Genomic DNA, 22,729 nt, shown 5'->3' with positions numbered 1-22,729 from the left:
TGTGACTAAGAATAAGGTCAGAATATGCAGCGACTCATCTCCACCATCAGATCAATGACAGAAGCTCATTCCTGGAAGACCATGCAATTTCTTATTCCTGTCACAAACAACAGCTGTGTTGTTTTCCTGCAACAGATATCATTGACAGTTTACTACCTTTTACAGCGCAGTCAGTCACTTTAAGGCAGATTCGAAGTAAATACATACAGCACAGGATTTGTATTAGTATTTTCTGACTATTTCCGTCTAATTTTGCTTATGGTAACCAGCCAGATGAAGTCAGTGTTTTCTGGTTAACAGTGATTAAAATAAGATGAAGATATCTTTAATAACCCTGTTACAATGAGAACAATCTAACCGCAGCACATCAACCCAGTCTCATAGAAATATATGAGTGTCCAAGTAATAATCAATCTGTAGATGCACTTTTGCAATTGTAAAGGGTTTCAGTCATCATTGTCTTGACTGTAAAGTACTTACAGTGGGCGAGACATCTTCATCGTATTTTTTGAGCTGGTTCATGAACTCCAGGTGCTTTTTCTCCTCCTCCAGCTGGGCCACGCTCTGCTCGCTCTTCTGCAGCTTCTGCTGGGTGTTGGCCAGCTCGTCCCGCAACCACTGGTTCTCCTGGCAAAGCCTCCTCACCTGAGCACGCAGCTTCTGCTTCTCTGACTCCACTGCGTTCAGGTGGTTGGACAGGGCCATCATCACCTGGAAGGAGACAACATCAAAGAGAATGGCTTTTAACAAGGACAAACTAATGCAGCAGCAAGGCAGGAGGGTACAAACTGAGGCTGATTGTGAATGAATCATGATCAGCACACAAGCTCAGTATAGAATGAGGAAGTTGGGAGGAAGTAGAAACACACAAAGAAGACGACAGTGACACACGGCTGTGTGGGTTAAATAAGTAAGGAATAATGTACAGTAAGCAATAATGACCTTCTCACTGTACATTACCCCACATATCACACATTTACTTGCCCCCCTAAAATCAATAATTTGATACAAAATATTAATTTTACATGATTTTATGGATTTAATGGATCCATAAACTTTACATTTATTGGAAAAATAGCTGGATTTAAAAATGATTTTATTGTTTCTCCAGAGTTAATGATCAAAACTGCGCCCAAAGCAACAGTGTGTTCTTCATAACAATGCTCTGCTATAGAGAAAAAAACCAGACTGCTATAATTCTGTAATTGATTAATCAAAATCTAGTATCTAACAAGCCCATGTAATAAGTAAGGGGATAAGGGATAATGTATAGTGGTCATTATGGTAAAATAAACCCTGACAGAGTGATGGAGGAGCCCAGCGTGAAGTAGAGGGGTCTTGAATCATCCTGAAGGGGCTTATTTAGCAACAGTGACTCGCACACTATACACTACTCTGTTTATTATATTGTTACTTACAGAACTCTGTGTGACAGAAAATATTAGTTTAAAATAGTTTTATGGATTTGGATGCATGCATGTGGATGTTGCTGCTGCTAGCACTACTAATGTTAGCCACACTTGGCAAACTAATATGACACTGTTTTCAGAGAATTTCTTACTAGTCTATATTTAGATTTCTGTTAAATTGACAGGGAAATTAACAAACTGTTAATTAAGTTGGAAAATACTGGTTTGCGCCCCTCACACCTCTACCACCCCATCTTACCTGTGCTTCTCCCAGGCCCAGTTCAATCATCTCCACTGACTTGCGGAGGAGGTTGGACTTCTCGTGCACCAGGTTGGCCTCTTCATCCTTCTTTAGGCACTTGATGGTCTCCAGGAGGCTATGGAGGATGGAGTTGTGCTCGTTCTTCAGGGCCTCCAGACCCTGGATCACCAGCTTCGTGTTGGAGATGATCTCCTCCTGAGAGAGCTTTTCGAGCTTCTCTTCCCGTGGATACACCATGGTGGACATCTTCTATGTAGCTCAGGGAAACCTGTGCAGAATTAAAAAAAAGGGGAACCAGCTGTTACAACAGACATGTGGACAAGAATTTAAACAGCAGCTGCCACATTAATGCACATTTTCATAACGGTCTTCCAAACATGCAGCTGTGTTTGTTTAACAGTGACATTCACAAAACAGAACCTGGGAGCTTGACTGCAACTGTCACAACTAATTCTTGTTACTTTTCCTCCATTTAACTGGAAACATTGTTCTTTTCAAATAATCTTTCACACTATAAACCATCTAAGGCACTCTCTGCTAAAGTGACATGACATGCTCTATTTAAAGATATTAATGTCTAACAGTGTAGAGCCATGCCCTTGATGCTGACAGACAACACGTCATTTCTATGCTCGGCTAATAAGATCGTAGCGTGATGCACCAGCTAAGCGACAGCCATAAACGAGGAAATGAACTTGTGTTTTATCACTACAGGGGAGATGAGGGATTCAAATTTCATGAGTGACACAGATCAGCATTTCTTTGTGCTGTTAAACCAGACAAATACAGAATGTTTGCAATTCAATGTGATAACAGAGAATGACTATGCTCCACAACTGACACTGGGTGAATTTCTCAGCTGCAAGTGTTAAACGAGTACCACATACAAATTAAAGACATGCGTAGAAGGCCTGCTTTATGTACAGGTGATGAGCACAGGGACATATTATTCCGGTGGGCAGACTGCTGGGATTTGGCACCTATAATAAGCTCCGGTTGGGAGTAGAGCTGCAGCTTGCGGTGTAACAGAGGGCACACAGATGCTGCAGTGTGGGTGCCTTCTGGTGCCAACACTTTATCCAAACAGAGTACTAGCTGGCTGCATGACTGGCAAAACAGTCAAGGAGAGAATGACATGACAAAAGCCTCTGTAACACAGCTTAACAGCTGGTCAAGTCAAAGAAAAGCTCAGTGTCAATAAGATTGTGTTCTGTAGAAATGTCAGCCCTTTAGTGAGTGCATGGAACATGTGCTATTTCACCCAAACAGCCTGAAGATAATCTATGACTCACTGAGCCACGTCGCTGCTGGTTACATCGTGCAAATGTCAGTGAAAAAAGCGGCCCTGCCCTTCTGACTTGGGTCCAGGCGATGTAGAGCTACTGAATTCTGTATATTTTGCAGCAGTGAGGATGAGAAGTAAAGGATGAGGGGGTTTGCAGTAATAAACACCAACTGAGAGCCATATGCCAAGAAAAAAATATGCTACACCATGAGCGAGCCACTCCCTGCTTTGCTACTTGCATTTCAGCAAGTCTCTGTTGAAGCAAAGCACTGATAAAATAAAAAAAGAAAGACCAACAAAAGGCCTAAACAACTGTAACAAATAGCCATTTGCTCTGTAATGTGACAACAGGAAAGATAATGAATAAAAAAGAGTCACACTTGTCTGATTCCAGCTTCTACAATGTGAATAATTTTTTTTGCTATAAAATTATTATTTTTTAGCTGCAGCCCCAATAATGGCAACTATGTGAAGTCCTGTTATAAATGTAGTTACAACACCTGTGAAAAGATTAACTGCTCGGTTGAGAATCAAACTATTGAGACTAGAGCCCAACCGATATGAGATCTTTAGGACCAATACCACTTTTAGAGAAGAAAAATTAACTTGGTACAAATATGATGGCTGATATAGAAAGCTGAAATAAAAATGCACCAACATGACTATGCAAAGGTACTTAGAAGGCTGTTTTCTTAAACAAATAAATTTATTAAACAATATTTATCATCACAACATGATCATAAACAGCTGTTTGGTCTGCAATGAATGATAATTTTAATCACTGATAAATCTGTTGATCATTTTCTCTATTATTCCATTAGTTGTTTTTTTTTATAAAATGTCAGAAAATGGTTGAAAAAAATACCCATCCCAAATCAGATGCAGCCAAGATGAGTTCACCATACAACTTGTTTTGTCTGACCCAGTCCAAAATTAAAAGATATTTTGTTTACTTTTGTCACAAAATACCATGGAACAAGATGATTTTGGCATTCTTTTTTGAGAATGTCAGCTTGGCCTTTGAACAACAGTGACCATTTTCTGACATTTCAGAGACATAACTAATTGATCAATTGAGAATGACAGTTGACAAAAATAGTTGCTTATTAATTTTCTGATGGTCTACTAATCGTTTCAGCTCACCCTTATTAGTTAGCTTCAATGTCCTAACATCTCTTCCTTCAGAACATTTATATTGCTTGTGCATTTTCAATGGACCTTGGCTCAGCCAACACTTGCACTGGCAGACACACATACAACATATCCATTTGGGTCTGTTGCTAGTATCCAGCAATTACATCCCTCCTGTGATGTTATGCATATCACATCATGTAATCACAGTTGGCTTCTGCCCGGGGAGTGTTATTTATCATGCTAATATATTTCATGATAGACTCTAGACAAGCACGGAGAGGCAGAAAAATGCAGTCGACAAATGGCCAACTGCATGACAGCCTGTAGAGAATCAGCTTTGGTCAGGATGACACTGGAGCCTGTGCACCAATAACTGGAGGCTCTGGGTGAGCAGGAGAGCAGCAGTGATCGATGTAAGGTAACCTAACACTATGGTCTGGGAAGATGCAGAGAAAATACATGTACCTCTGCTCAGCTTGAAATTCTATTTTTTCCTCTCTCCTTTCCTCCAATGAAAAAGCTTTACCATCCTCAGGTTCATGAACCCGCTTACTTAAATCCATTGAAGAATTCAAAAAACGCACAACATTGGAGGGAAAAGATATCAATAGAGACAGAGTGCAATTTAAGCCCCACCCACGCTGGAGGGGGAAACAACTCATTGCTCTCCATTGACTCTGTATTGCCTTAAGATGCCTCGTGTCACTTTCCAGCTGTCAGCAAACAACAGAAAAATATCTAAAAGCTGCTGTGTGGTGTTATAAACTACCAACAGGGTAAAGAACCCATGACTAGATTTTCACAAGGTGCTGAACTGAAAAGCAGCTGGTGAAGACCACAAAAGAAGATAAAGATGTCATGTGAAGCATCAGCAGGACGAACAGGGAAAACTTAGTGGATCCTGACACACTTTACACCTAAATGCTAAATTGATCAGCCAGACTGTAGAGATTGAAGCTAACTAAGCTATGAAAGGCCTGTTTTTTGTCTTTGCCAGATTATGACCTCACCTGATAATTTGAGCAAATAATTGTAAATATCCTAGTATTTCACTCACAGTCATTCAGTGGGATCATTTCTCGCAGACAAGCAAGGTCAGGAGATGGGACAAGCCTCAGTTAGGGCTGGACAATATGGACCAAATTAAATGCCACAATATTTTTGACCAAATACCTTGATATGTATATTTATCAATATTGCCACAATACTGTAGGAATAACTGGAATGCAGCATTTTACACTAAGAAATGACAAAATTTATACTATATAATGATATAACAACATCCAAAATCTAAGGCAATATCTAGTTTCATATCACTGTCCATCATGTAAATATCAATACATTGCCCAGTCCTTGCCTCAGGGTGGCGAAAGCAACAGTGAGAGGTTGAGTAAGCCAAAAAGCAAAGCATATAGGGTCTTATTTAAGCTGTCTAAGTGCTGAAGCAGTGCTGAGTGATTAATATTGAGCATATTAGATATTTTACACAGAGGTGACATTGAGCATCTCTTATCTGCAATTTAGTATTGCACTTCACAATCACAATTTTGTAAAATTTCATTTTACAGGAAAACACAGATGAGCAGTGAAAACCTAATTCACAGAGACAGCCAACCTCCTCAGATAAGGGCAGAGTGACGAGATCCATTAAGCATCTTTCATCACACATGTAATGACCCCATTCCAATGAGAAAAGCATACAATCAATTAATGTTAGCATGTATGCACTCTTTCTACACAACTTCATGTGTTTTCAAATCAAATACATACAAAAAAGTGTGACCTTGTACATGCAGAATCTTTCAAAAAACAAAACAAACAAAAAAACAGGGCATATTAAGACATAAAAACATATCTGGTCAGACTTCATTAGCATGCATCTGTTTTACAGAAGTTGTGCAGTAGTCTTGGTATGCACACATTTAGCACACTGAAAATAAGAGACCAGAGGGCTTACAGTCAATGGTTGCAAACATGTAGAAGTCAGCAGGCAAGAAGTAACACGTTTTTTGGAGAACTTACATGAAAGAAAAGCAGTTCAAAGCACAGATAACTGAAAGCAATTCTGTCCTGACTTACAGACTCTAACAGACTCTGCACTCAACATAAAAGTCTAATCAAATGCCACAAACAAATTGAGTTGAACTCTCATTTGCACTGTTGAAGAGATGCCTGTCTGTTTGTATTTTGAGTTAAGGAGCATTTACAGTCATATGTTGCTATATGAGCATCATGCTACAAAAAGGGGTGAGCCCTAAGAAAAGTCAATGTGGGAATTAAAAAACCCTAACTTCGCTTGAAGACATGTCAGGCAGGTGACAAGTTTGTTTTGCCATCTGAGCCTACAAGACACATCTCTGCTGTCTGGCACCAAAGAAACTCTTGCCTGCTCTGAACACGATATAAAATGATCTCAGAAAGATCAGGCATATTCACAGATGAGACAGCTCATTACCCTGTACAGTTACTCTGCGTCTCAGCAGTTTAACGTCCATGTGGATGAAAGGCCTGACTACACAGTAGGTAACAAAGAGAAGAACTTCTTTCATGTCAGTCAAGGGAGAAACGAGCAGCTTTGATAAAATAGACAAACACCTGTATCAAGGACCTCTGCTTTCTTCAGACAGCTGAAGTTAATATTTTCCAAGTCTTTAAAGAGCTGAGATAAAGTCCAACAGGCCTGTTGTTTTTCTTTAAAAAGGCTGCCCTTGAATTAATCTTTAACATTTACCTTTCTGTGTTTCATACAAATCATGTGCACCTAAACAAATGACAGCATCAAAGGTTAAAATACAACACACTGACTCAGTAAAATGTAGGGGTGGGAGGAGAAAAAAAAAGATTTTCTGAAGTATCGATTCCTGAATCGATATTTGGATTGCTGAACTTTTTTCTTTATATAATTAATAGCGCTTAGTCTGTTAGCTCAGTACCAACACATAATAGGAATTTCCATTACCCCGCCAACAGAAATTAGCATTGTGATCGCAGTAATATTATCTTCACAAACTGAACCATTTTACTTCACATATGCTCATACTAACTAACGTATTTTTTATTCATTATTTTCTTATGGTGCTAGCTTGCTGTGCAGAAACAGCTAAATGTAGCACTTTACTTCAAAAAGTATTTTATTCATGACTTTTATATGCAGAATAGAAATTATGCTGCTAAAATAAAACTCAGAAAGACTGACTGATGAGATGCGCACTGTTTTTGGAAATATGACTCATGATATACCCTCTAAAAATGTATGATTCAGCTTTTTCCCATGGTCTAGTGCTAAAAAAAAGCAAACAAAAATCACAATAAAACATGATATCGACTTGCAATGCTTAAGCACCGCAATACATATTGAATTGGCACTCTAGTATAGTGATAGAAACTGATCAGGAGATAAGTTTATCATACCAGCTCTAGTAAAGGCAGAGATAGATGATGTACTACCCTAATTCATGAAGCCTAGAAAGGCAAGAACATGTCTTCTCATGCTGCTGAATGGAGCACAGTTATGTTGGAACAATACAAAAAGCTCTCATCGTTTACATGTTACAATTACACTATACAGCAACACATGTCCCCTTCATTTGGGCTTTTATTCAAATGCCCTCATGATCAGGATCAAGTATTACTCAAGTTTCAGTAGTAGCAGGTTCAGTAGCTTGTCAGAGGAAATGTTCACCTCTTAACAGGCAGAAAGTAAACACACACACATGCACAAGGGGAAACCGTTTCCCACAAATCCCTCAGTCCAGAGCTACTTGACCTACCATTTTAATACAGACGCAATATAGATAAGACACTAACACTAACAGATGTTCCTGCCTCTCACTGGTACTTTGCAACAGATGGAGTTTTTTACGCAAGCTAGCTTTAAAATCAGGTTGCAATCTAACACCATTAGATTGGCATGTTTATACAATATAAAGGACTATGATAGTGAAAAAGAAATTATTCCTAGCAAGTGGCCATTTCTCATGAGGAAAAACGATGGGAAACAACTGACAAGATTTGAAAAAGGGACAAATTACAGTCTGAAGGAATCTTTATATCCATTACAAAACTGAATAAATGCCTGCTAAAAGCTTATTAAGCCATCTATCATTCATGCTGGCAGTGTTTCCAGCTGCTGCAGCTTGCCGGACCAGAAAACTAACCTTGGTTTCAGTGGCAGATCAGGGCCTCATAGTTTGGCACAGAGAAAAGCTGATGAGATAATGACTCCTCCTCCAGCAATAGCGCTATACGCCAGCGAAGTGCATCATAAAAACGCTGAGCTAATCCAAAGTGATCCTCCTTAAAATTAAAAAGGAAAACCTTCAGTGTGAAACGGAGGCAGACGGAAATGAAACAGGACAGGAATGAGAGTGATGAATGCGGATGGTGGGGAAGAGGAGGACAGGAGCTGCTTGCAGGATGGTGATGACCTTCCCACTGCTCCGTCAGAACAACCAACATCAGCTCAGGGCGCACATCAAGAGACAGCCCCGCCCACAGCGGGAGGAGAGCAGAGGAGTGTGGAGGAGCAGGTCGGATGGGGGAGGGAGCCATCCTGATCTAGACTCTGCTCCTCAATACTCATCAGACACAAAGGAACAGGTCTAATGAGACACAATGGAATAATGACACTATTTACAGGCTCAGTAGGAGTTTTACATGCCACCAAGGCTGAGGACACACAAAATTCTGCAAGGAGAAAACCTACTGTCTCAGGGTACTATAACAGCACATAGGAAAATACAACACTGATTTAGATTTAGCACCAAGTAATTACTATGTGGTGAGTCAATTTCACTTATAATCCAAAATCAAACCATTTACCTTGTGCAGACCACCAAATAGTCATGAAGTGATAGGACCCTACCAAATGATCATACATATCTCCAGAAATGTGCATTCATTCATACAGACAAACAATCTCTTCAGTGATTTTCACAGGCTGAATAATACAACAGTGATTTGAGAACCATCTACTTTAGATAAAATAATTAAAGTAGAATCAGTGGGATGTGTCTGAGCTGTTCTTAAAAACATCAAAAAGATAGCTGATTGTTGAGTCTCATTCCCAGGATGTCAAATGCTGACATTCTGGGTTTGTAAAACCTCATAAGCACAGCAAAATAATGGGAAATAAGGAGATACAGGGTCTCTGCAGATATAGACACCACCACAAACTTCAAGTGGTGATGACTGAAAGAGATTATGTTTATATTATTACACAGGTGTTTTTAGGAAACTGCTGCATACTATGCCTTTAAACTGGATTTTCCTGATAAAAAGTACAAGTCAGTGTCTGTCAATAATCATGATGTGCACGATGTACCTCAAGAGGACTATCAATTCCAATTGGTGTTTCCACAATTCAACTCATTCTATGCAGAGGACCAACACCGTAGCATTGCTTCTTCTTCCATTATACAGGAAATTCAATTTGCGAACCTAAAATATAAAACCCCAGCAAAAATACTTCTATCATGACTGAAGATTCATTTAGAGCTACAACAATTAATTAATGAATTAATTATTAAACTTCTCTTCAAAAATGTTGAATAATTTAAAAAAAAAAAGTCCTTTGATTCCAGCTTCTTAAATGTGAATATGTTCTGATTTCTTAAACTAAATGTCTTTGGGTTGTGGACAAAATAAGACATTTGATAACATCGTCTTGGGCTCTGGGAAACACTGATTGACAATCTTCACCATTTTCAGGCATTTTTTTTTTAGACCAAACGACTAACCAATGAATCCAGAAAATAATCAACAGATTAACTGACAACAAAAATAATTAGTTGCACCCCTAGATTAATTCATTAGCAACTGAAGTAATAAAAATCCTCACACTTTAAATGATCAAAACCATGTTCTCCTCTTAAAAAGAAATCTCTTCAAAAACAACTGAACGGACAAGTCTTAATTTGACACAGTTTTGATGAAGTGGATCAGGAGATGTATTTTATGGACAAGCCAGATGACTCAACCCTGCAGGGGGATCAAAGGTCGTATAATATTGCAGCAATCGTGGCACATCTTGCTGAGAAGCCAATACACATTCCCAAGAGGAGAGAATAGTGTTATGAAAGACAGCTCTGTGTTTAAAGAAACGACGTGCTGCTGGACTCTGTATTGGCTAGTTTATTTCCCTCTGAGCAGTGGAAACCTGGGTCATCTCCTTGTCATGTTTGCCTACCCAGAGCTTCGCTCTTCATTAGTCTCCATCTCCAGAGAGGCCTCAAGCCTCACATTATCACATCTCTCTCTGGCAAACACCATCATCACTGAGTCCCTTGTTTCTCCTAATCTCTCCCTACCATCGCTGCACTACCGCCATGCAAGTCGACTGCACACTGATCTCTAAGAGGAGGATCAACTAAATAACCCTTAATTGTGCACAAATGCATACTTGCTACTGCCAAGTATAACTACTGACTTTACGTAGGATAAAAACTCATTAGAGATTGCCCTTCTCTTCTTTAAAACTGTGTGCATTTGGTTTTAAACAAATGTACAGACATAAGTTTAAATATTTGTTTTACAGACTTCCTGAAAAGCTGAGCTTTACTACAAAGCCACAAAGGACCAGTGTGGAGGATTTAGTGGCACCTAGTGACTATCTTGCAGATTGAAAACACCTAACATCACCCTCCCTTTCCAAGTTATAGGAGAATCTACAGTGGCTGTGAAACCCAAAAACACTGAAGGGTCCTCTGTGGAAGAAGACATGTGTCTGGCATTTTGTGTTTGTTTTAAAAGATTGCCGGGGGCAAGTTAAATGCCATGTTGGTTGGGTAAATCTAGCGACTTTCTGGCAACAAATAAATAAAAGAAACTGGATTTCCCACATTTCTTACTTCATTGTCATATTAAACAGACTATTTTAAGGTTCTAGAGTGACAAAACATAACATTTAAAGACATGACCTTGGACTCTGAAAAACTGGGATAGACATTTTTCATAATTTTCTTACATTTTATAGATGTTGCAGCCTCAGAATAAACATGACTATTAGCCTAAGTCTTTGTTTTAAATAATCCTACTTTGTCCCCATTTGTTTGTTGTTGTTTTGTATATCAGCTGTCAACCCTGTGCTGTTCTTTGTCTTTGCTGTTTTCTATATTGTTTCTTAATAGTCTCTTTTTCTAATTATGTAAAGCACATTGTGATTTTGTATCTGTGAAAGGTGGTAGACAAACTTTACTTAATAATTTGCTGTTATATTCTGCCAATAAATTCCAGTAACTCTTTACACACTGCACTTTCAAATGAGCAAATATAAAACCTAGCACAAGCTACGGAAATAACATGTCATTTAAGAGAGGGTGTGGTGCTTGCTGGTATTATAAATGTAAAATGCTGGCATAGGAATTGGAAAAAGTCAGACAGCAGTGGGAGCTCAAACAAGCCAGTGACCGATCTCTTGTGCCATCTCCGCAGAGATGTATTTCCTGTCCACTTGATGGAGTTTGACACCAACAGACCACTTTGTCTTTCTCTGTTTCCTGCACAAACAGCAATACAACACACCGTCCGCATCACCACCAGACACAAAGGCTACCCAGCTATCAAGGAGGGTGTGGCAGGGCCTGGGACGACCAGGAGGGAAGTGCCACTGACGCTGTCCGTAGTCATCCATCACTCCACTGAGACCAGCTGCCAGCGGGCTGTTTTCATACTAAGAGTTGTCTGAAAAATGTCCACCTAGGTGTTGTTACTGATGCAGAAAAATGTAAGAACTAGAGCATCTCACAAACTAAAGAGACTTAATGTAGAAAATGTGACACCTGTGTTTGTCACACCGTTTTGTACTCACTTCTACACTGATGTGAGGTCAGCAGTGTTAAAAAAAAAAACTGCGCTGGACATTTGATTTAATAGCGTGGTAGCTGCATGTTAATGACTCTGCACAACATCAACGTGCTTGGAACACAAACAAGGATTCTCCACCTGAAAATCTGCAAATTATAATGCTTCAAAAACATTACACAAGAGATCAGGTGGTCTATCATTTGACACACGCTCTGCACATTATCATTCTTATAATCTCATTCTGTTATGACTTTCGCAGCTCACAACGGAGCTATGATTTCTACATCCATCTACCAAGTTTTCCATTACAAATACGATCAGATTTTACCGGTACTTTGCCCTATTAACGTTAGATTCATTGTGATATTATCTGGACGCATAATGATAAGTCTAGCTAACCGCACAGTGAAGCTTGCTTTTTGATCAGTTTAGCGCTCCTCCCGGTCGGCTAACAGCTAGCTTCTGCTAACCAGCTAGCATCACCACTCCCTTAGCCGTTACGAGTTCAGCCGGTTCAAACCGCCGAGCTCATTATTTCTACACAAGGTGTCTTGCTTTGTTACTACTTAAATAAACAGCCAAACACCGGGTTCAGACATATATAATATTAGATAGTGAAAATGCAGCTATCACTTACCGAGAGCTAGGACTGACGGCTAGCTCAGCCCCTTTAAATCCAAAATGTCTCCAGCACAGCAGGATTTTCCCAGAAGCCTTTGCGGCTCAGTCGATGAAAGTGACGTCATGTTTTGTTTTCGCCGATTTTCTTTGGAGACTATCTATATTTATTGACATGGGGGAAAATGGTGGTGGTGGGGAGTACAATGCCAAAGTAAGTCTGAAATAAAAAACAGAAAAATGTACATAAACAGACGAAATGTGATTTTGTTCTGAGAAATGTGCAATATAAAATAAAATAGAAAAATGTTCAATTTAGTTAGCTATTAGTTACTAATTTTATAAACAATAATAAATTATTAATGGATTAATCATTTGTCTCAGTCTCGTTAATTAATTTTTCATGAATTTGACTTTTTATTTGGCTGGGCCCAAAGATGGACAGACAAGGCCATGCGCTAACACTAATATTTATTTGTGGTTTAAAGATTTACAGGGATTTATTGACAGAATATGATAGAAATGTAATGAAATAGTAAGTATGTTTCTTTATTAGTGTACATTGGTACTCAGTTATCAAAACTCTGAGAACTCTGGCACTGATAAAAGCACATTTGTGAATATTATACTCAATTTCTGCCAAATTATGCCAATAAATCACCCGGACCAAGTTTAATTAAATTATAATTACACTTAATTTTTGCTAAATTAAGTCATTCAAAAGGAGTATTTACACAAGCTATTCAGTGCTGACTGCACACACATAACTGCATTCATTCAAAACCAGGGTGGGAGGCAAAACAGTGCAGTGATGACACCTGCTGGCATAAAGCAGATACAGCAGGAGGTACAGAACATGCGCAGAGATAATAACTGTCTCAACTTTGATTTCTTTCTCCACAGGTTGACTTAAATTGTCTGTATGTGTAAAAATTACCAGAGTCACACATAAAACTGTAACAAACTAAAACTCCTTTAGCTTAAAAAACATTACATTCATGAATCGAGCCTGTAAAACAATTAGGAGAACCCAAATAAAAATAATGCTTGCTGTAAAACAAATAAATAAAGTCTAAAATATGTATGTTAAAAAAAAGGGAGTAGACGCTAACACCAGTGCTTAATACGATAATAATAAACATAAGAAATTTAGTACAATAAGTTTGAAAAAGGAATATTCCACGTGATAATATAACCACAATCTGTTTGTAGTCAGTTCAAAAACTTCAGTAATTAATAATAATTTTTTGAATCCAAACTTTTATTGCATTAATTCATCATAACACGATAAAATACTGACATTGATGTTAATAACCCGCACTTCACATTCAATATCAATTTCCACTGTCCTTCAGAAATATGAGATTAACTGCATTACTCCATTGTTCCACAGGTTGGCGCTGCAACAGACAGAAAAAGAGAAATTGACAATTAATTGTGTTAATCTAAAGTTATGTTGACATAATTAGAAGTAATCTGTAGAGGCAGTTTGGGCTCATGATATATGAATGAATAAAGGAAAGAAATTCAGGTCCAGGTTCCAGATGGAGGAGCTGGTTCAGAGTGCAGAGCGGCGTTTGTGTTTACGTCATCAGTGCGCGACGTAGCGTGCGTGACTGTGAAGGACGCCAGCGAGAAGCTTGAGATGAAATAAATCAAATATAAAGGTTGGTTTATTGTCACTGTTACACTGGATTATGCTGTAAATTAGACGTAAGATTAACGAACAATTTGGTTTAGTTTATTAAAACAGAAACCGAAAGGCAGGTCCAGTTATTGAGCCGGATTTACTTCAGTTCTTCGCGAAGCTAGCGGTAGCTCACGTTGACTTGTCATTTTGTAAGGTTACTGTAAAATTACGATAGACACAATTGAGCCAAAATTACAACAGTAGAGTAATAGAGACATAACAGGTAATGTTGCGGACGGCTAAGGTTTTGATTCCCATAGGCCTGATTAAACATTACACATAGTAAGAAGCTGGATTTAAGGAGACATTTGTAGACGGTATTGGATATGGGGCTGGGTAATATGTCAGTATCGTGATATACCATGGTCTTTTCTGGGTTTTAAAGGTAGCAGTACAGTAAAGTGATGCAATTCTCTAAACTTACTAGACTGTTCCAGCTGCTCTATTATTTGCCTTTACCCACTTGGTCATTATGTCCACATTACTGATGATTGTTTATCAAAAATCTGATTTTGTTCACATTCTGTAAAGCAGTTATTGTCAAAAAAATGTTGCAATATTGATATTGAAGAATTTGGTCAAAAATGTAATCATATTTGATTTTGTCAGTATCACTAATCTACAGCAATGCACCATATTCTAAGACCATTCTGTGTTTTGCACTAGACTGATAAGATCACCCTGATATTGGCCTATCACAGCTATATTGGTTTATATTAGTATCAGCATATATATGTTAACAGTATGTTGTTTTGAAGAAAATTTGCATATAGTGACATATATCATATATTGTGGCATAGCCTAAAAATATCAAGATATTATTTATAAGCCATATTGCCCTGCAGTAGTTGGATACAGTCAAGATAATGTTGCACACCAGCAGGGAATGGAAAAGACAGATTTACTGAAGGCACAACACTAACACTGATCAAACTGCCTCTCCTCTGTTCTTCAGTCTGTCAGGAGGACGTTGTCATGATGGCGGTGTCGTGTCTAACTCGAGCTCTGCGCTCCCTGACTCTCTCCCAGCCTGCTCTGCTGTCCTTGCAGGTAAACATCCACTGCCCGACAGTCATGCTGGGGATCTGAATCATCACAACTACCAAGCGATGAGCTTTGTGTCGCTTTTTGTGTTGACAGGCAGTTGCACAGGCTAAGCTGGGAGCTCAGGTGCCCAGTACAGTTGTACAGTGCAGAGGCTTCCTCACCACGGCCCCTCTGGAGCAGAACAAGACGCACTGGAAGCAGAGGGAGAAATACACCATCAGGCCCATAGGAATGAAAAAGACAGGAGGCAGAGATCACTCAGGTAACGAGGAGTGTGGTCAGTGTCGCAGGAAGATGACACGTGTTTGTGTGTTTACAGGCAAGGCTGGAGGAGGTTGAACTTTAAGTTGGGCTTTAATCTCTGTCTGGATTTGCCTTTTGTTCTTTTTTCACTAAAAGATTTCAAAGCTTTAAAATAGTTCTTTGGTCTTAAAGGGATAGTTCACCCCTAAATCAGTGCTTTCTATCCATCTAGATTGATTTTGTCTGCCACAAGCTAAGCGCCATTTAGTTCCAGTATTTTTTAGAGAAGGCGGAAGTCTACAACCAGTATTTCCAAAGCTTTGCTGTTCACCCCTGACTTGTCAGTCAGAAGTGAAGTTCAGCACTTCTCTTTGTGATGTATATTTGCTTTTATAACAGCTGTGATACTTGTTCTCTCCGGAGTCAAGTGTAAAGAGCTGCTCATCTTTCTTTCTGGCACAGGAAGGATACGGACACATGGCATCGGCGGGGGCCATAAACAAAAATACCGGATGATAGATTTTCAGCGACTGCGCTACGAACCAAATAAAGAGGCACAGCCATTTGAAGAAAAGGTTGTTCAAGTGCGATATGACCCGTGCAGGTGAGATCAGCTGTCTCCACACAGGATTTTGATTAATCCTGCAAACGGAGATACAGTTTGTTGCCATAATCTTGTCTTGTCTACACAGGTCTGCTGACATCGCACTGGTAGCTGGAGGCAACAGGAAAAGATGGATTATTGCTACAGAGAACATGCAGGCTGGAGACCTCATTAAAACATCTGGAGTTATTGGACGCATGGCAGGTAGGAAGCTTCACTCCAGATCAAGGAAACAAAGGATTTTGCACAATCTGTATTTAACACAAAATTATAGTGGTTGACATACATGGATTTTCAATGGTTGATGCCAACAGTTAGAGAGCCACGTGGCTGACAGCTCTATTAGTGTTCCTAAATATTTGCTCTCATCAACAACTTCAATACTCTACCCATCAATAATCATCTGTTCGTGGATGATGGTACCAGTCCCTAAAGTCAAAGATGATTTATTTAGTTTTCTTGGTGTTCAAATGTAGAAATCTGTCCCTGCACCAACCAGCAAACTGATCTGCCCAAGCACAATAGCTGGAATCAAGCCCAAGATTGCCTTGTCATCTGCAGATTTAACAGTAACATGATCAGATGTGTTGCTTCTAAATTAATTGGTATAAAGAGTAAATGAGACTGGGGAAATAGTGCTCCCTTGTGGGGCTTCAGTGTTAACAAGGATAGATGCTGTTCATGAGGGAGACCAGGGTACAGAATGTCAGAAGTGATGTCATTCAAGTGCATTATTCTATACATTATAACATAATGTATATTTAACACTAGCCATTAAAAGTTTAAGATGATATTTGCCGTCATTAAGGACGGGAGAAAAGATGATGAATGCAGGGTGTGCGATTTATACAAATTCGAGCAGTATATCATTTGACAGCAGCCACAGTGACAAGGCTGCCTGCTGTAGTGTCTGCAGACATATTTTGTTTATCAGCCCTGTGACCGTAGGCCTCGGCTGACGGGGATTATCTCAGAATGCCAGATAATTCGCCCAGTTAATTGGCCGACCGATTAATTATGCAGTATTCTTTTGTTGTACTTTGCAGTCGCAGCCAATGAGGGTGATGCCTACCCGCTGGGAGCTCTTCCTGTGGGGACACTGGTGAACAACCTGGAGATACAACCGGGGAAGGGATCTGAGTATATTCGTGCTGCAGGTAATCTATTATTCAGAGCACGTGGCAGCAGTGTAGCACCCAACCCTGTTATTTTAGCCATTAAGAGTGACAGATTCACTGTTAATAAGAGGCTGTGGTGGATGAATGGGTGAAGCACAGGGCTTGTTTGTGGGAAACTGGGGCTCTGGTCCTGCCCTTGACTACTACAGTTTGATAGTAGAGTGAAATTACATGTCAGTGGTACCTGTTAGTTACAGTTTCTGCAGATTAACTGATAATGAATTAATTGCTAGTTACATCCCTGCTCCCATGCACTAACATGCATGCACAGCCGGACTGCAACATCTGAATGTTGTGGTTCTTTTGATTTGCAGGTACAAGCGGCGTTTTGCTCCGTAAAGTAAACGGAACGGCAATCGTTCAGCTTCCGTCGAAGCAGCAGGTTCAGGTGAGGTTGTCTGGATTAATGTTCCATCTGCCGTGTTTGAACCATGTTCTCCTCTGAACTCAGTGTTGTCATCTTGACACACACAGGTACTGGAGACCTGCATGGTGACGGTGGGACGTGTGTCCAACATCGACCACAACAAACGGATCATTGGCAAAGCTGGTCGCAATCGCTGGCTTGGCATTCGCCCTTCAAGCGGCTTGTGGCAGAGGAAGGGAGGCTGGGCCGGACGCAAGATTAAACCGCTGCCTCCGATGAAGAGTTACGTCAACCTGCCCTCAATCTCCACAACATGAGCATGGACATGTTTGGGACTGGAGATTGTTGTCTCTTGTTGTAATCACCTTGTGTTATTATTTTGGTCTGTACAGTGAAAGAGAGAAAACATGAATAAAGTCGAGCTGTTTGTACAGAAGATTAAAAATTTTTATTAAACACAACTGCTTGTGAGAGCATGGAAAGAAACAAAACAATATAAAAATCCAAAACATATTTACATCTATAGTAAAACATGCAGAGTAACCCATATTTTTAGTGGTAAATTTAAAAATACTGTCATGTCATTTAAAATAGGGTTTGTGCAAAGACACTGGGTGGCATTTCAAGTAACAGGAGCAATGAGATGGCATGTTTGACCATTAATGAACATTAACACTGATGTTGAGAGTGACTATGCCTGCTCATTGATCCAGTCTTGCAAAACACCCCCATGCTACCTCTAGATTTAGGGCAAAAAAAAAAAAAAGAGGTCCAATACATTGAAATACACTTGTCGTTATGCCCGTTTAGCATTTCAAAGGCTAACTCTCATGACAAATTTCCCTCAAACAAACTCTGCCCTGGTTAACACTTCACAGCCCGAGTTTACAAATGCGTAAGGGCCAGTTGGTCTCCCAACTAAGAGAAGATGGTGAACCCTTCAAAAAGCAGGGGACAAGAAAACGTGACTGTACAGTCACAGGCAGACATGTGTGGTGGTAGCTGCAAAATAAGCAACATCAAGTGGCAAAACATTAAGTAACAGACAGCCATGACAGGTTTTCAGACCTCACAGGGCACTTTAAAAGGACAGTCCACCCCAAAATCTAAAATTTTCCCTCTGGCTTGAAGTGCTGTTTATCCATCTAGATAGTTTTGGTGTGAGCTGCCGAGATTTGCAGATTTCTGCCTCCTCTCCAATGTAATGGAACAAGATGGCACTCAGCTTGTGGTGTGTCTTTCCAGAAATCATGACGCAATTACTCAAGATAATCCATAGACCTTGTTGTGAGCAGTTTCATGTAGGAACCACTTTCTGTCTAGTAGATATCTCCTTTTTCAAGAATTTAAAAATGTAAATGCATAAAACCAAGGATCTGTAGATCTTTACAAATCAAGACTCTAGTGTAACAATGGCACAGTCAGCAGTGCTAAAAGTGTGTTTAAATCAAACCGAATAATCGGATTTGGGGAATCATGACACCCCTGATATTACTAAAAGAAAGCTGTCAAACCATAAAATTAGTCGCAGAAAACCCAACTACATCTAGGGTGAAAAAAACAATGATAGTTCATACAGTCACAACTTCATTTGACATGTTGTTAGTCATGTTACTCTGCTAGTTTTGATATAAGAACTACTTTCTTTCTAGTAGACAGAAAATAGTTCCTTCAAGAACCTGCTCAAAACAAGGTATGGGTTATTTTGAGTAACTGGGTTTACTGGGATTTCCAGAAACATATTACTTTTGAGAGATAGAGAGAAGGCTAGTATCTCCATAACTGCAACTCACAGCAAAATAATCTAGATGGATCAATAGCACTACAGGCCAGGGGAAAAATATGGATTTTTGAATGCGGGTGAACTGTCCCTTTAACCCATCAACATAAACACAACATCCCTATGAAAAGGGGTTATACTGAAATAAAAAAAAAAAGGAAAAAGAACGGCCTTCTGTTGACTATAGGTAGTGGTTTGCATTTCAAATATAACACCTTTATCACTTCACCTCAAAACCAAAGTTTGTCCAATTTAAGCTAAAATGTGTATAAAACCACATGAAAGTGCATTACAAAGTCAGGGAAATGTATGAGAAATCACATACCTAATAATAGTGTTTGCATTGTACAACTTCATAGTTATGAGTTCTGGAAATATATTTGGCATTTATGTCAAGAAATAAAGGTAAGCTATTTGTGCTTTCAATTTTTGTGGGAGGGGGGGATTTGCGATTCACAATAATACATCTCGTATATATTTCTATACAATACTAGAAAAGCCAGCCTATCAAAGCTTGTAAGTCTTCACTTTATAAAAAGCAACAACAAACTCATACAGAAGGCCCTTTGTCCAAAGGTTTCCTATTGCAAAAGTTTCACGTAACACTATTCAGGGAGTACCATCGAACATATAGCACACCTACACAGACACACACAGGCAGTGACTTGGACATCTGGCAAGACTCCATACACTTTTCATCCTATTTTAAAAGCGATTCAATACTTGCACTGCGTTCAACACTACTGTCAAAGCATGTTTCAAGTCAGAACAACTCATCTGTATTTTCCGCATTAAAGACCAACCTATCAGTATGTTCTAGGTTGGGTACTATACTTGAATGTCCAGCCACGGTGAAGCTGTATTAAAGGACACAACGGTAATTGCTTGGTTACACTGTGCACACGTCTTGTAAATGCTTAATTTGGCCAAATTAGAAGCACTAACTGGCAAATCTGTCCTAATTAAAAACTCAGTAATATTAATACTGATCTCCACAGGGACCACAAATGCATTAATTTTAGTTTAACATACGCTGAAGTTTGGCCAAGCCAAGAGCTCTGGTGGTTAAACTGTAAAACAAACTTGACTTTGGCACATCACTGAACATCTGGAGAAATCCACTAGTTGCTAAGTTACGGCGGGTCTGTGGGACGTCCTCTCAGGTAAGCCATTACATCAAGCTGAACACGCGGTGGCCATGGTTACCAAATAAATTCTGTCAAAACCTAAAATGACACCAAGAAGGCCCAATTGACCCTTCTTAAGTAACACCCCTTTTCCCTCTGTGCTCCTATGACAGTTGAGCAAGCAACTTTGTCCTTTCCTGTTTCCTGTATTTATCCTGCATTCCAGACAACTTGAAACTCAAAGTCTGAGTTCCTTCTTGTGAAATCAAGAAATTCATCATCTCTGACTTCATGAAGAAGTCATTGACTGATGTCACGCAACAATGGCAGCGCCCATGGAAGCCTAAAATTATATATAATTATATAATAAAACCTGTTCTGCAAGTAAATGTGTCACATATATTGCCAATGTTGAGTCATAAAATAAAATGTATATTGGTGTCTATTACATCACACATCATTTTTCCTCCTGTTGTTTATGCAAGGAGGGTGCACTTGTGTGTGCACTTGTCAAAGAAACTCATTAATTTGTCACAGTCAACCATATTTTTGTTCACTTTTGGCATTCTGCACCTGGAAGCTCGGAAGCTGAACATTTCAACTAGGAAATTCCAACTTCTAACGTTGTCTTGAATGCAGCAGGAGATATGCTATGTGCTAGGCCCTGTCTATGTTGAAAAAAAAAAAAAAAAAATTTGACGATAGTTAAAAGATGCTGCTGAGTGACCTGTAAAAGACACATTTTAAATTAGCTATGCTGGCAAAAATCTTGCTGACGACAGATAGCTATTTTAAATCAAATGCTGGCTGAGTTTTACTAACATTATCTAAGTTAAGTTGTGCCCCTGTATGTCACTTTTACAGGAAAAGGACAAAGTTGACAGAGGTGCCGAGTTTACTCAGCTGTTACTGGAGCACAGAGCAAAAGGGGGCGGGAATTAGGATGGGTCAATTACAACATGGGTGGAAGATGCAGCCGGGAAACGGTGAAAAACGATTCAGGACCTTGAAACAATAAGACAGTTCATACAGTCACAACTTAATTTGGCATTCAGCTGTTGATAGTTGAAATATGTCGTTTCGTGTGTCATGTTACCCTGCTTCTAGGTGGGTGTTACTGTACATTCTGAATGTACGCTAACACCAATACAAAATCTTCAGCACTTACAAACTGATTTGATGAACTGCTCACATGTTACAAATGTGTCATAGCTACATTCATTATAGCTACCTTCAAAAATACCTTGCTTTTGAGTTGTGTTTTTGATTTGCTTTAGGTACACAGTGTGCTTAAAAGCAACGAGGCAAAAAAGAACTTGTGTTCCTTTCTATAAAAATTTACCTTTTCGAGAAAGTAAAGGGACGAGTAAGAAAACTGAGCACTGAGTTAGAAGAGAAGGATTCCATCTAGATTCACAGCAATATTCCAACTTTCAACAATAAACACAAACACGGTCTCAAACAATCTCACACACGCCACTGCACATCACCATCACACTCCTCCATTATCTATAGAGTAACAATAAATGTAGGATTTCACAGAAATAATAAAATGTTAACAAAAACAAAGTGCAAACACAGCTGCCATTATCGAAATGTGGCAAATTGTCAAAAACCTCAAAATACCTCAGAGGCGGTAGCACAAATCTTACAAAATAGTACTTGTTCTTTTTGTAGTGTGTAAAAAACAACAACAACACCCAACAACATCAACATCAAAAACATCAAATTGACAACATGAACTTTGTGTATTGAACACATTTGTGGTGGTGAGTCAGTAAGATTTCCACAGGAAAACTATTACTGCCGGGGGCCCGTTGGCGTTTCTTCTAATTCTCTGTAGCCTCTCGGTGAGACAAGTGCAGCGAGCGGAGAGTCTGGTGGAGGTTGGGTGGACGGTGGCCGGGGTCACACAGGCTTAGTGTAACCAAAGATTCCCACCGGGAAGTGCTTGACATGTGTTGGCCACTGGGCAGCGAGCTGGAAAAACTTCACATCATTCCACTCCACTCCGTCAATAGTGACTGAGAACGAAAAAATGGATGATGGTTCACACATTAAATACGCTGTAATGGATGCTTTGGAATTTGCAGCTGTTACTGAGCGCATAATTCTTTATTTACATCACAGTTACTATTTCATAATGAGGAATGTCCAACACCAGAGGGCAGTATAGCTTTAA

General features: G+C 39.4%; 3 protein-coding genes across 7 annotated transcripts in view; 1 reads left to right on the top strand and 2 right to left on the bottom strand.

Annotated features, from left to right (window-relative positions):
* klc1b (kinesin light chain 1b) overlaps positions 1-12,608 on the bottom strand; it is a 36,445-nt gene extending 23,837 nt beyond the window's left edge. For 4 of the 5 annotated variants that reach the window (XM_084736695.1, XM_084736697.1, XM_084736699.1 and 1 more), the window contains exons 1-3: positions 12,531-12,608; positions 1,669-1,939; positions 481-711 (exon numbers count right to left, since the gene is read on the bottom strand). In XM_084736695.1, the coding sequence (XP_084592821.1) occupies positions 481-711; positions 1,669-1,917 (480 nt within the window). In that variant the 5' untranslated portion in view covers positions 1,918-1,939; positions 12,531-12,608. Of the gene's footprint in view, positions 1-480; positions 712-1,668; positions 1,940-8,247; positions 8,502-12,530 lie in introns of those variants that run through there. The other variant, XM_084736696.1, reaches the window with a different exon arrangement.
* Positions 12,609-15,157: 2,549 nt separating this feature from the next.
* mrpl2 (mitochondrial ribosomal protein L2) lies at positions 15,158-18,076 on the top strand. The gene is made up of 7 exons (XM_084736702.1): positions 15,158-15,251; positions 15,342-15,510; positions 15,954-16,095; positions 16,184-16,299; positions 17,142-17,252; positions 17,588-17,661; positions 17,748-18,076. The coding sequence occupies exons 1-7, from the start codon at positions 15,177-15,179 to the stop codon at positions 17,955-17,957; spliced, it is 897 nt and encodes a 298-aa protein (XP_084592828.1). The 5' UTR covers positions 15,158-15,176; the 3' UTR covers positions 17,958-18,076.
* A 3,823-nt stretch (positions 18,077-21,899) lies between these two features.
* The window catches only part of LOC146315223 (phosphofurin acidic cluster sorting protein 2), a 57,259-nt gene continuing 56,429 nt past the window's right edge, over positions 21,900-22,729 (bottom strand). The window contains exon 25 of the mRNA XM_084736701.1: positions 21,900-22,571. Coding sequence (XP_084592827.1) covers positions 22,456-22,571 — 116 coding nt within the window. The 3' untranslated portion in view covers positions 21,900-22,455. The remainder of the gene's footprint in view (positions 22,572-22,729) is intronic.

This window comes from Lutjanus erythropterus, chromosome 14, assembly GCF_056507025.1.
Source record: "Lutjanus erythropterus isolate fLutEry1 chromosome 14, fLutEry1.hap2, whole genome shotgun sequence".
Lineage (NCBI taxonomy): Eukaryota > Metazoa > Chordata > Actinopteri > Lutjaniformes > Lutjanidae > Lutjanus > Lutjanus erythropterus.
The sequence above is the reverse complement of the archived record's forward strand: the minus strand, read 5'-3'. Positions and strand labels throughout refer to the sequence as shown.

Excerpts from the sequence above, each read along its gene's own strand:
- mrpl2 (XM_084736702.1), top strand. The coding sequence starts at position 15,177 with ATGATGGCGGTGTCGTGTCTAACTCGAGCTCTGCGCTCCCTGACTCTC. Across the intron at positions 15,252-15,341 it reads CTGCTCTGCTGTCCTTGCAG|GCAGTTGCACAGGCTAAGCT; the intron begins GTAAACATCCAC and ends TTGTGTTGACAG. Across the intron at positions 16,300-17,141 it reads AGTTATTGGACGCATGGCAG|TCGCAGCCAATGAGGGTGAT; the intron begins GTAGGAAGCTTC and ends TGTACTTTGCAG.